This window comes from Crocodylus porosus, unplaced genomic scaffold (genome assembly GCF_001723895.1).
Source record: "Crocodylus porosus isolate Cpor-Errol unplaced genomic scaffold, CroPor_comp1, whole genome shotgun sequence".
Classification (NCBI taxonomy): Eukaryota; Metazoa; Chordata; order Crocodylia; family Crocodylidae; genus Crocodylus; species Crocodylus porosus.
The window spans coordinates 108,565,681-108,580,293 of record NW_017728906.1 but is presented as its reverse complement, the minus strand read 5'-3'; the positions used below and the strand labels follow the sequence as shown (position 1 = coordinate 108,580,293).

The 14,613-nt window shown below is 41.9% G+C and overlaps 1 protein-coding gene across 1 annotated transcript in view; it reads left to right on the top strand.

The window, feature by feature from the left end:
• DNAJC3 (DnaJ heat shock protein family (Hsp40) member C3) overlaps positions 1-14,613 on the top strand; it is a 48,872-nt gene that overhangs the window by 11,573 nt on the left and 22,686 nt on the right. The window contains exons 3-4 of the mRNA XM_019529740.1: positions 833-957; positions 2,725-2,799. Coding sequence (XP_019385285.1) covers positions 833-957; positions 2,725-2,799 — 200 coding nt within the window. The remainder of the gene's footprint in view (positions 1-832; positions 958-2,724; positions 2,800-14,613) is intronic.

Sequence of the window (14,613 nt, the reverse complement as noted above, 5' to 3'; positions counted from 1 at the left end):
CGGACATTTTAGTTGCAGTCGCATCATTGTTATTTTCATCTTGGAATTAAGAGCACCATATTCTTTCTGTGTGTACCTTTAGGGTACCATGCTCAGAAACTGCTTTGGACTATTGTGGCTTTGTGGTCAGGATTTCTACACTAAAATGGGATTCTAGCAAGAAGCAAGAGAAACCTAAAGAACAATGGTAACAAAGAGTGTTGGAGAAGAGTTGCCTAGTCACTTATTTTTATTTTTAGGATGCGTTAACCTTAATGCTAGGCTGTGTAATCACTCCAGCTTCAGCATCACTGAACAATTTATTTTTGCCACTAAGACTTAAATATAAGGGTCTGATACAACTGTTGTTAAAATTAAATGCAAGGTTTTTGTTACCTGCATGTAAAATAAGGAGCTTATGAATTGGTGAAAACACTATGCTAACTGAAATATTGGTCATTTGGGGTGATTATTTATATGACTTGTGTGCATCTGATGTGATGCATGCATGCAAACCAAAATGAAGAATGAAAGAGTTAACATGTTTCCAAAAGTAAGCTTGTAGTTTATGGTAACAGTTTAGTAGTATGCAGTGGCTTAATTTTACTCCAGAACTGAAATAACAGGTCACAATCAACTTCAAAACTCCTAATTATTAGCCATGTTGCCATCTTCATATCATCTCTGTACTGATTACATAAGCAAGATAAGATGTAAAATTATTACTTTGCGCAAATGTTACTTCGCTAAATGCTTACAATTCAAGTAACGGTACTTCTTATTATAACATAGCTGTATCCTAACTTTGAATTGCTTTGAGGCAGTTTTCTCATTTCTATTTCTTCACTTGCAGAGGGTGATTCTGATAACTACATTGCCTATTACAGAAGAGCCACAGTGTATTTAGCCATGGGCAAATCTAAAGCTGCAATTCGTGATTTAAGTAAAGTGGTTGAACTTAAGCAGGATTTCACATCAGTAAGTAATGCTGGATTTGTAGAATCAGGATTCCTTCAGGGTAAAATAAAATAGTGTTTTGTTTCAAAAAAGATTCATTTTTTAGCTCATAGTATAAAAAAGAAAACTTTTTAAGAACCCTGACTTGGGCATTTAAAATGAGGAAGGACAGAATGCTCCTTTATTGGCAGACAAATGCACTAGTCTTGTTTCACTCTAAATCTTGTTTCTGTACCTGAAATACAGTCAGCAAATCCATATCCTCTGCTAGCATTTCTGAAGGTGTGTGGTATATCACAGGAGTCGCATGTGCAGTAAAATTGGTTGCCAATCAAGAAACGAATGATTTTTCTAGGATTACCACCAAGCTTACCACGAGCTGTTACTGGGTAGTTTTTGGGAGATTCATAAAGCTGAAATTACCATTGGGCATTTTCCCAAGATAATTAACCCCCCTGCTTCATTCCTTTCTCCTCCAACTTCTTTTTTTCTGAGCAACATCTCCTTGGGTTTTAAAATAAATACCCAGAAAGGATTGAGTTGCACTCAATTTGAACAGTAAAGATTGACTAGGTAGCAAAATCCAGTTTACATCATACTTGTTGTAATGACAAATTTGGCAATTTCTTTCTTCCAAGACGTGAAATGGATTTTTGCCACAAAATTAACTACTTGTAAGTGACCTTATTCCAGTCAGCATAGGAAAAGAATTTGTCTTCCTTTCCTTTCCTCACAGAATTGGATACATAAAAACTGTTTTTAAACCAATTTTGGGAGTTGAACAGTTTTATTAGCAATAAATTTGTCTTGTCATTGGATTTCACTTAATCTAGTTTATTCAAGAAAGGGTGGTTGCAGTTCTTAATTGGCATTTAATATACTTTTCTTTATCTTAAAATATCCAAATTTCAGTCAATGGGGATGCCTACATGAGACACTTATTGAGGAGTTTCCCACTAGGCTCTGCAGTAAAATGTCACCATCTGCGTGTGTGGTGCTATTAGGACAGAGTAAACTAATTAACCCCACTGTAGGATAGTACTGCCAGACACAAGTACTGTTATATGATGGAGTTATTTATGCCACCACAATGTATGTGCAAGCACTGATGGGGTGGCTGGAACACAAGGATCCTTCAGTGTGGGGGCTGCCTGCTGGCTAGCCCCCACACTGAAGCACCCCTGTACCCCAGCCAGCCCCTCTACCATACGTTGAGCTGGGTTGGAGCAGCTCTGCTGTGCCCCAGCTCAACGTGCTGCAGTCCTGGGCACATGTGCAAAGGGCACACTCAGGAGCAATAAACTCTGGCTCAAACAACCTTCATATTATGTGTAAACTCTAGCTGTCAAAATAATACATATTAAACTGAAAACTTAATAAGAATTCTGTTGCTGAAGACTCAACAATAAGGACAGGGAATTTCCTTTTGCTACAGCCCATCAAAAAGCCATAGATTAATGAAGCCTGAATGTAGGAGTGCTGTCTTAACAGCTAAATGCTTGCTTTGCTGAATAAAGTTCATTGGAGCCATAGTTTTGTATGCAGCGATAGAACCTGCCATTAACAATCAACATTTTTTTCCAACAAAGTTGTTTCATTTGGGAATGAGGCACAGGAAAGGGAGGGATAGAGTAGGTGCTATTACGACTGCTTCTGTTTCAGTTTGTTAGCTGTGGGTGGGGTGAAAAAAAATGCCATTCTAGTAGATTTATGGACAGCTTGACTTGATTTCTTTTGATTACCAATACTCATTTGTAAAATACAAAACTGGTCACTGTTTTATTTCAGGCAAGATTACAAAGAGGACACTTATTACTTAAGCAAGGAAAATTTGATGAAGCCGATAAAGACTTCAAAACTGTGGTAAGTTGGAAGTGTAGAGGATTACGTCTGACTAGGTAATCACTTGCTCAGCTTCAGTAGTGCAGAAAAGGTCCTAGTAGTTACGAGCTCTTGTTACAAAAAAGGCCAATAACATAATGGGGGTTTTTCATAGGAACATCAATTGAAGTCATTTTCCTGCTCTATTTGACACTGAGGCCACACCTGGAATACTGTGTCCAGTTCTGGGCCCCTTGCTTCAAGAAAGATGTGGATAAACCAGGAGTCCAGTGAAAAGTGACAAAAATCATTAGAGGCCTGGGAAACCTGACATACGAGGAAAAGCTGAAAGAACTAGGATTGTTTTGTCTGGAGAAAAGACTATAGGGGTTTTGGAAACAGTCTTCAAGTATCTGAAGGATGGTTATAAAGACAGTGTAGATCAGACTATTCTCTGTGGTGTCAGGACAGGACTAAGAGCAATGGTCTTAAGTTGCAGCAGGAAGAAATTTTAAGGTTGGATACTAGGAAGAACTTTCTGACTGAGGGTGGTTAAGCATTGGAACAGCCTGCCCAGCGAGCCTATGAATCTTCATCCTTGGAAGTTTTTAAGAGAACCTTAGACAAATACTTGGCACTTTTATTTCTTATTAGTTAGGAAAAATCCTCCCTTGAACAAGGGGTTGGACTAGATGACCCCGACAAGATCCTGTCTAACCCTACTTTTTATGTTTCTTTGAACATTAACTTTAAATTCAGATTTTAAGACAATATTTTTCCCTAATCCACATCCTTTTGTAGAACATCTACATGGGAACTTTGAGTCAATTCAGCTGCAGCATCTTTGAAAAAGCTATCTTGTATAAATAAACTGTTGAATTACTGCAGTTTTAATGAGCATGAGCATCCTTTTTGTTGTAAAGAAACAGTTGTGGTGCAGTTATAACTGTGCCTAGAATGTCTTTCAGAAAACATACTTGTAATAAGGTTGCATTGCTAACAGTGCTGTTAAGTAGATTTCATTTTGTCACTTCTCATTTGTCATGATAACAGTGTACTGCAGAATTATGACAAGAATTTATTTTAATATATGAATAATCTTAACATTTCATCATTGTTGCTTGACATTTGCCTTCAGAGAAATATGTGTGTGTATATTCAAAAGGAAAGACGGTTTGGGTATGAAGGTGATAGTGGAAAACTTGTGCTAAGCTCTCTATTCAGTCAGACTTCTTGTATTACTATGGGCAAATTGTGAAGTTGTTTTTGTGTCAATTTTTCCCATTTTAAGGGTTAATCTTCAGAGATTCAGTGAAGATGAATTAAGATTTTTGAGGTCCTTGGATACTATGGTAACAGGGCTCATATAAGTTCCATTGTACATAGTACTTTTAGTTTTTTTTCATATTTTTCATGAAGGATGCGTTAAGCTTGGAGCACGCTTACACATAAGAAAATACAGATATAATCCCAAAACTAAACATCATTACCAGGGATCCTGGTTTTGTCTGATTTAAAAAAAAAAATCACCAATTTTCAGTTAAAAGTAACTTCAAATCCACATTTTCCATGATAATGAAACACCACTAATAAATAGATTAGTGGTCTTCAGCATTTCTAAGTAGGAGATCACCTACTTGCATTTAAAAGCAACCCAAGGTCTACCATGTGGTGCCACCCCCTGCCCAGCAGGCAAGTCTGTAAGGGGGGACGGGGGAGGCAGAGAGAGAAAAAATTGTTTGGGGGTGCACCTTCCCAGCAGGTAAGTCCTACCCAGCCAGGGCCCCACTCAACTTACCCCTGCTCCTGCCTCTGCCCCTGCCCCTCCCCCATGGACTGACCTGCTGGGCTGGGGCACATGCTTGCAAGCACGTGGGCACTCAGTCCCCCCACCCCAGCCTTGGATAAACCCCAAGAGGCTCTGAGATCTACCCCAAGAAGCTCTAAGATCTGCCAGTGGATCGAGATCCACTGGTTGGTGACCACTGATACAGATTTATATATTAGTGGTGTTTCATTTAAATCGTGGAAAAATGTGGATTTGGGATTACTTTTTTAATTTGAAAATGGGGGATTTTTTAAAAATGGAGAAAACCAGGATCCCTGATCGTTACAAATAAAATTGCTACTAATAGTAGCAATTTTATATTTACAGGCTTTTGTGCACGTCGGTATGAATGAAGGTTTCTCTAGATGTTTGTTGGCAATAACAGATACAAATGCATGTGGTTTATATATGTGTATGTGTATATGTATGTATATATGTATAAATAAAAAAAAAAAAAACCCACATGCATTTGTATCTCAGTTATTGCCAACAAACAATATAAATAAAATAAAGAAAGAAAGAAGTGGTAACATTTTGCTATTAAATAAAAGAAAATGTATATATTCTTTACTTTCAGTTTGAACCCCAGCCCAACTTCAGGGCTCTAGAAGAACACCACCAACCTTTGTTACCATATTTACCTGAATCCAAGATTACTTTTGAGTTTAAAATGACCCCCCAGTTATTAGATTCTGTAAATGGAAAATTTATAAATGTTATAATTTTCCATGTATACAATCAATTTTTTGGGGGGTTGCCCCAAATGCGTCACCTGCACTGACATGGGGGAGGGGCAGGTGATGTGGGGACATAGGCAGTAGGGGAATAAAGTAGCTTGAACCACACCCCTTGGGCTGCTTCTTCCCCCCCCCCTCCCCCCCAACACCTCCACTTGCCCTTAGTTGTGATTCTGGCTTCAGTCTCATGGCACTGGGGACATGGTGACTGTAGCCCCTATCCTGCCAGGTAGCGGTGGTTGTGGTGACAGCAGCTGTAGCCCTAGGACCAGGTCAGAGTCAGAGCTGGGGGCTGATCTGCTTCCACCACTACTGCTGCCTGGTAGGGTTTGGAGCTGGAGCCACAACTGAAGGTAAGTGGTGGTGGCCCAGGACAGGTGGAGGGCAGAGGCTGCGCCTCTGACTGACCCTGAGTCAGGGTTGCAGCCCCCCCTTGCCCCCCCCCCCAACTTTCAACCGGAATCCAAGATGAGGCCCCCTTCTTCCCACACATTGAACATGGGGAAGAAAACCTCATCTTGGATTTGAGTAAATATGAAATCTGAATCTTGTACAGTCTCCCCAGTGGACTTTCACTTCGGTTCTCTATTTTTATAGCTGCAATAACAATGAAGAAGATAATATCCCATATGTATATATTCATTTATACTGCTCTGTAAGTCTTTTATGATAAGAGTACAACAGATAAAATGTCAAAATGCATCCTGGGCTTTTCTGTTTTGAAAAGAAACTGTTAATTGACTAGGATAGTGTAGATGTGATGCTTGAGGGAGTTTTAAATCATTTTTAACTGATCATCCATATACTGCATCTTTGTTTTAATTATACTTTTCTGTTTGCAGGGGGGATACGGTTTTTTTCTGTAAGCCTTAATGGTTTAGCTGAACCAGGTTGTTCTGCCAGTTATTTTAGATTTAAATTAGATTTTTACTTGTACCATATATAAATATGAGTTGCTACAAGATGAGGGAACACAGACTCTTAGTAGTGCTCTACATGCTCTACAAAAATGCTTTTATTTAAGACATGGTTAGTAAATAATTCTGAATATCTGTCTCTGATAATTCCTGGATAAAGAAAAGCAGGGTGCCAGAAGTCTTGAGGGAATGAGAGATATGTCGCGTTCATTACCAGGGATCTGGATTTTCCGTTTCCCGTGGAAAAAAACAGAGTAAACCATGGATTTTGCTTTGTACTGGAGGCAAATGCAGATTTTTCATTGTACCGGAGAAATCCACAGATTTTGCAGTTTTGTGATGAGCTCCCTGCAGGGGGCTGGGAGGAAGCGGGAGGAGGGCAGCACATGGCTGCCAGGCATCCTGGAGAGCACCTCCCACAGCTAAGTTGGTGTGGGGGGTAATATTGAAGCCCCCATAGGGAGGAAGGGAATTGAGCGGGGCTGGGGTATGTGGCCCAGGGCTGCAATAAGCAGCCACAGCACCCCAGCGGGGAGCAGGATGTGGCTGCAGGTGGCTCAGCGGAGGGGTGGCCAGCTCCCTGCTGTGCACATTCCCAGGGTGGGCAAGGAGGAACCTGTGCCCACCAGATTTGTGCATGGGGTGGGAGCTATGCACTGTGGGCTTGGATTGGGGGGCTGCTCCCCGCTGCTGTGTGTACTCCTGGGGGGTAGGGGACCTGTACCCCCTGGATCTGTGTGCCTTGCTGTCTGTTGCCTACTGCAGGCTTGTGCTTCCCCCTTTGCTGCCCTCCCCTGGGGCCTCTGCAGCCCAGTGTGTGAGACCTGGTGCTGCTGGGAACAGTGGAGCTGTGCAGGCAGCTGCTTGCTGCTGTAAGCTCTGTGCTGCCCACCTGCGCACAGCCCCATGCAGCTGTGCAGGCCAGGGACACCCTGCTAGGGCAGCGCACAGCTCTGTGACAGGCAGCTTCATGTGTGGCTTCGTTATTCTTCATATACACCGGGCTGTGCAGGCCCCAGGAGAGGACAGCAGGGCAGGAGCCTGCAGCCCCTGCCCCGCTCACAAAGGTGGGAAGCGTGTGTCGTTGCCCCCCAGAGTGCACACTGGTGGGGAGCAGCCCCTTCCCTTCCCCCCCCCCCAAGCCTGCAGCGGGCTTCACTACAGCCTCCGGTTCAGGGGCAGGGGGCGGTGGACCCGGGTCCCTGGCCCTGTAGCCCTGGCAGCTGGGAACACCCTTGTCAGGGCTGGGGAAGCAGGAGCTGTGGGTGGGGGTTGAGGGTCACCAGCAGGGCTGGGGGGTTATTGTGGGGAGTGCGATGTACCAGGGGGCTGTGTGGGGGGAGGGGGAGTGAGGGGCACCATCAGGACCGAGGTGGGGCATTTTAATCATGGATTTGAGGAGTTTTATCAGAGAGTTTGCAATTTATTATCAGGGAAAACCAGATCCCTTTTCATTACTACGGGGCTCTGAACTTTACCATCCAATCGTTTCCTGGAGAACAAAAGTGTGGCAAGCTAGGCCTTGATGCCAGTATCTGCAGGTGTTCTTTTCTTTTGTAAGTAGTTGGGGTTAGTCTAAGGCAGTGTGGTTCTCAACATCGTTAGACTCAAGACACCCCTCTGAAAATGCCAGCCCTATTTTCACCTGATTTTTAACCACAGAAAAATAGAGCAATTCTTTGTTTCAAAGATTACAGCAGGTCAGAATATTTTGAACACTATAGATTCCTGTTTGAAATCTGAGCGTTTATCTTGTGAATCATGTTTGCATGCCTAACACTGTTAATAGTATGTGGCATGTGACACACCCTGGAAAGGATCTTAAGGCACCCCAGGGTGCTGCAGCACTCTTGTTGAGAATTAATCATTGGTCCAAGGGAAGGCAAGAGAAATTTAGGTTCCTGGGTCCCTTTTTCAAAAATCACCTGAGCACTCAAGTCTTGTTCTTTCCATTAAGTGCATGCTGAGTATTTGGCCCCTGGTTTTATTTTTATTTTTTCTTCTTTCTTGGAAACAACCTTTGGCTCCCCTTCCACAGGAGGATATGCAGCCTGCCTTCATAATGGAGGGGGAACAGGTTTCTCTGTCAGGATATTCTGTAGAAGGGGACAGAAGTCACAAAATGGGAGGTTCTGTACTGAAATGCTCTGTAATGGGGGGGGAGGTGTGTGGAGGCAGTTGTACGCTCTACAGTGGGTCTCTTCTTGTGTCTAGAAACAATGGTTTTGGCTCCTTGCCCTATTTGGAAGCTCTTCCAGTGGTATAAGAAGCTGGTCCTAAGGCAGGCAGTTGTGTTTTACCAGCAGCAATTTTGCCCAGGACTTTCTCTCCTGCAGACTAAGTTTCCCTAGCTTCCTGGAACAGAGGGAGGGCAAACCTGGCTGAACAGGGATCCTGGTTTTCTTGGATTTAAAAAAAAAAATCTCCCCAATTTTCGGTTAAAAAAAGTAACCCCAAATCCACATTTTCCATGATTTAAATGAAACACCACTATCTATAGCTATAGCTGTATCTATATCTATAGGTAGTGGTATTTCATTTTAATCATGGAAAAATGTGGATTTGGGGTTACTTTTTTTTTTTTAACTGAAAATTGGGGATTTTTTTTAAATCAGAGAGAACCAGGATCCTTGTTGAGGACGGCATTTTGTGGTTTAGAATGGGTTCCTAGTCATTAGAGAGACTAGAAGTTCAGATTTCTAAACTAGAAGTCATCCAGGAAAACTGAGAATGGTTCAACATCCTCACTGGGGCTGCAGCCTAGCAAAATGCATAAGTACATGTTGAATTTGAATATAGCTAACCACATGCCTAGCATTACCAGAAATACTGGTGTGTTTACTTTGGATCAGAGCCTCTGAAAAAGAAGATTCCCCCAGTCAAGCAACTTGCTTGCATCAGTATCCTTCTGTCTCTGTGAATATTCTTGGGCACCTGTGTAAAAGAAGTCTTTCCAAACACAGACTGGCAAGTGTTTTAAAAAAAAAAAAATTGTTTTTTTGGTTTGTTTAGTGTTTTTTGCTTTCAAAGGCTCAAGCACAGAAAATAGAGGGTTTTGGAACAGAACTTCATGCAGCTTGGAGGAAAAAGCAAGACACCTTGCTTCATAGCCATGTTTAAACTGCTTCCAGTTACGGAAATTCCTTGAGCAGGCACAGGTGTATATGTTCAATGCAAAAAATACATTATACACAGAAATGCGCTGCCTGCCAGGGAGATAAGCACAGGTGCTCCTGGGGGTGGTTAAACTGTAGATATTTTCAGATTCACAAACTGAAGACTAGTGACACCTAGTTCCACTAGGTGTCAGCCAAACCTCACCCACTTACAGCATCTTGTACTTACAAATATGTATATTCTAGAAGATGACTACTTTATGAAATACATTAAGTAGCATCTTTCCATCGTGTTTATGGAGAGGGTCTCCTTTGGTTGTTTGGAAAGAAGGCCTTCCTGTTGTGTGCAAATATAGACTTAGACACAGAGAACCTGATGCTTGATCTACATCAGCATCAGAGTAGGTCCTTGGTTTTATTCATTTGCAGCAGTATAGTCCTCTCTATCTACTGATGGCAATCTAGACTGCATTTTGGGGCAGTACCGAAGGGAGGAGTTATTGGTAATCTGTTCGTTTTATAAATATTATAGACTGAAAAAATTTGAGGGGGTAAGGGGATTTAGTTTAAATCATTTGCTTTGTCACCCTGCCATTTCAGGAGTTCCAATTGAGTGTGTTTGTTCTCATGATAAGTAAGTGCTTTGAACACTAGGGCTTCTGCCAGTCTCCTTGAGGGACTATTCACTGGCCCAGTCGATTTTTTTCCCTGAGCTCATTGAGTACTGTACTTACATTATTTTATTTGTTATCGTTGAATATAAATTTTAAATTTGTATATGAAAAATTAGTTGTGAAACTACAGATGTAGGTCGATTGGTAGGGGTTTGGGGGAACTCTAGACAGTATGAAAGAGTTCAGGGAACGGGTTAGAGAAATTTAAAACCCTGGAATTTTGGTAAAACTTTCATTTTTTTTTTTTTTTTAAACATTACTGGGGCTTCTGAACACACTGTGAGGCTGCTCTGATGTGCTGTAATTACAGTGCATCAGTGTAGACTCAGTCAAGTCTGCTGGAGCATGCTAATTAGCGTGGTCCAGCCAGCCTCTGTATCTTGTGCATCAGTGGTCTCACACTCCAGAATGATGGCAGGACACTTTAAAGCTCATCAGATGAGCTTTAGTTGAAACGCCTCGCTGCCATTCTGAAGCGCAAGGATACTGATACACAACATGCTGCAGATGCTTTAATTAGAGAGGTTCTTGGAGCCCACTCCAATTAAAGCACCTCCTCCCCATCCACAGAGCAAGTGTAAAAATAGCCTGTTTTTTCAGGAGCTGCAGTTTTCTAATGAGGTTCTTTCTCTGTGAGCTTTGGGCTGGGTGCACCCAGGATGGACAGCATCTTCGAAGTGCTCAAAGCTAAGGAGTCTCACTGTGTGCATTTCCCTACTCCCTCTCCTGAGCAGGGTGGATTTTTGCTAGGACAGCAAGAGGCGTATCTGACATGCAGGCCCCCTGGCATGTTTTGATGCTTTTGCCAAAAAAGCACAGGAGTGTAAAATCTTTCCAAGGGAAAAAGTCATCACACTTTTTAATATGGGCAAAACATACTCCTCCATTCCCCCCTTCCTCCCTGTCTCAAAAGTGGCTAAATGGAAACAATCCAATTAAAATTTAGCCTGAGGCAGACGCTCAGTATGCAAAACTTCAGCCCAAATATTTTAAGTTTAGCACTGGTATACACAACAGAAGGCAAGGTCTTAAAATGGGAAGCGTTTGGCTCCCTTAGTGCAGCCAGCGCCACCTTGAGCCTTCCTTCCTTAGGTGCTGTAATGATTTGTGTGTGGATTTTTTTTTTTGAGAAACTTCCCTTCATCCCCACAATTAATGGCAGAGCTGTGGAGCTTTTCCCAATAAGTAACCCAGCCCTGCCCCAAGTAACTGAACTATGAGGCAGAGATGGGCAGAACTTAATGTAATAAAGAGGTAAATGAATACCAAGTGGCACATAATGTCTTTAGTTTAAGTGGCCTGACTGCACAAAATGCACCTAGATCATGTGTAGATTATAACTCGAAATGATTTCATGTGTGCTCTTTTGATTATGTTAATATTAACAAACTAATTAATCTGTATTAAGTAATATTTACTTCTTGCCTGTGTTTTTCCTCTGATGAAACCATTGCTGCAGTACATTTTTTATAGCCTTGTGTGCTGTTGATACAGTTAGATTTTTTAGCCATAAATATAAAGGGACACATTGGAGAGAGAATCTAGGCATGGTAGTAACTCTAAAATCCATTCCTGTGAAAAAGCATAAATTTGTTGGCTTATTAAAAACTCTCCTACCAGGATGAGATTTGAATAGAGGTTGAACTACTGTATTTTGTGCTCCCTCAGTGCAGGTAAGCCACTATTGTGTTTGAGATCAGTCCTTCCTGTATGTAACATTAACAGATCTGCAGAATTTTGGCCTGATGTAATGAGTTATTACTATGCAGCTTTTCCCAGCTAGCCAAGCATGTGGGGTGTAGTACATTGTGTTACCGTAGCATAGCAAGTTGTGGATATGATTCCTGGGTTCTCACAGCAGTGAGAAAGGAATGATAAACTACAGATCCCTACAGGTAGTAAAAATGTGGTGTCTATGCTGCAGAATGAGAGCGAGAAACCCATTTGTGCATCCCTGATGCTTTGATAGGAAGACAGGCATTCTACTTCTTCCTGTAGCCCCTTACCCCACTCCCCTACTCTCCACTTCTTTCTTTTTTGGCAAGGAACACAAACAGTTCTTCACCTGTTGTTTGAGGGAATTGGAGGATAACATTTCTTCTAGTTTGGTCTTCACTTGAAGAAAGGTGTTCATTATCCCAACCAGTCCCTCATGGACAGGATGGAAAAAATACTGAAGTAGGGTAGGGCGACTAGTGATTGGAACCACCGCTGGTGGCTGTAACCTGCAACTTGCCTGTGATTTGATGAACTCTGAGGGTCTTACCAAAGCACTTGGAGGACTATTTGCAACAGACCTCTATCACTAGAGGTGGTGCTGGCTGTTTTCCCAACATTTAGTCTTTTTCCTTGCAAATCACTGAGCTCTGGAGTTTTAGCCTTCCCCAACCCGGTTGGACTCAATCTGAAGTTACAAGGGCTTGTTTGTGATTCTACACCTGTTTGTCCCTACATGATGGTAGTAACTGGAAGCAGGACTACTTGTCAATATTTCATTCTTGTTGGTGGTTAAGGAATTCCACTAATTGCCGGGGTGGGGAGGGGAAATAAACTCTCTATAACCACAAGTCCAGGATCTCAAAAGTTATTGAGAGCTGGGAATGTTAGAAGTAAAAAACAGGGTCTGAATAGTGGTTGCAAATTTTTCTAATTTGCTGCCAAAACTTGATACAGAGGTAACTTTACCTGGACAGTGAACACTGCTATTAAATGCCACTAATAAGTGATAATGTTACTTTTTCCTATTTAAAACGCTTTTCCATAGCAGTTTACCCCATTTACTTGAATAGAAGATAGAAGACTACCCTGAATATAAGATGACCTCTCAGTAGATTCTATATATGGAAAATGTAAAAATGTCTTATAAATATCTAGGTATAAAATCAAATTATTGGAAGTTTGCCCTGAATTTACCCCCTACCCCCTGCCCTGCTACAGCAAGGAAAATAAACCAGTGGGGGAGGAGAGGGGGATCAGGTAGCCCTTTGCTTTGCTTCCCTTCAGGTTTTTCCCTGTGCAGTCCCTTCCCACGCTCCTTGACTTTTTCCTCAACACATGGAAGTGAGGAGCAAATTTAAAAACAATAACCTTAAAATTAAACGTGGCTGTAGCAATTTTCATTATAGCACCCATACACTTAGCTTATTCAGAACTGATTTGTTGCATTTTTTTTTTTAATCTACTGCAAGTTTTAGCACAGGTACTTCATAAACATACTTTTGAGCAGCACTTTGGCACCTACTTATATGTAGTACACACTATGCATGATATTGGTTCAAAGCCAAAGTCTTGTGATTTACCAGGCGGTTTGTTGGGCCAGGTACAAGTAAAGCCAACAGCATTTCAAGCCATGGTGATCCCACAGCTCAGTACTGCTCAGTATGTGCGTGTACTCCAGATACCCTCCCCTCCCCACCCCACCATAAAGGACCCATGTGCTGATGAGCCCTGACTTGTGACTGGAACAGGAACTGGGTGTTCTTGTCATGAGTCCTGGTTTCCTTTGCTGAGCACATGTTAATGCAGTAGTTTAATGACAGACAGTGTATTTAATGAGATTTCATTGTATGTGCTTATAAAGTGAAGGGGCTTGCCTCCCTGCCCCTCATGTCAACTGGGGGAGAAAAACCTCATCTTGTATATCAGTACGTACAATAATTCCTTTGAGTGCAACACCTGAATGTGTAAGAACAGCTCTTACTTGGAAAGACTGCCTCAGAGATTTTACTTTCCTCTGCAGATGTTTTGGTTTTTAATTTTCTAGTTCGTACTTCTGAACACTTTAAGGATGCCATTTGACCTGAAAGGTGTTCTTTCCTGCCCCCAGCTGAACTCTTTCAGCAGCGGTCCTGCAGAGAACAGTTTGCTGCTTTAATCTACCTATGTAACTTGCTCAGAGAAACGTACAATTTCAGACTAGCATATCAGAAAGAAAGAAAAAATATAGGGAAGGTAGACGAGGAGGTTGTCAACTCTTGTGAGATGGAAGAAGTTGAGATTAGGCTAGGATTATGGACACTCCTAGAATTTGAGGGTAAAATATTGGGAGATACTTGTATAGCTAGTACACAGGAAGAAGGCAATGATGTAAACAAGGCCAAGGGAGTAGATGAAGTGGGGCAGCCAGTGTGGCTATTAAGAGTGCTGTACAGGGTCACCCGCTTTTGTCACAGTAGCAGTAGAGTTGATTCTGCTTGTTGCCCTTATTACCAATAGGAGAAAAGATAACCCCACATTGGCTGCTGCAGAAGGGTGCCATTCAGGGCCATCTACTCTGTACAGTAGTACCACATTATTCTGACTGTCGGTTGACCCAGTGTATGAACTGACTGAGGCTTTTATGGCTCTTTTTGAGGGACAGGGCAAGGTTGACCTATAATTGGAACAGTGTTATTTCAGCTAAAGAACAAAATAGATGCGAAAAATTTAGGCTGAAGTAACTAACTCTTTTATTAAGGAGGCTCTGGAACAGCCCCCCCAGTCAGTGTAGTGTAGGTGAAAAATCCTAAGTTGTGTAAAGATAAAGTTTGTTTGCATATGACTTATGTTGTGCAATGTACTTGTCAAGTAGCAGGGGTATTTCCT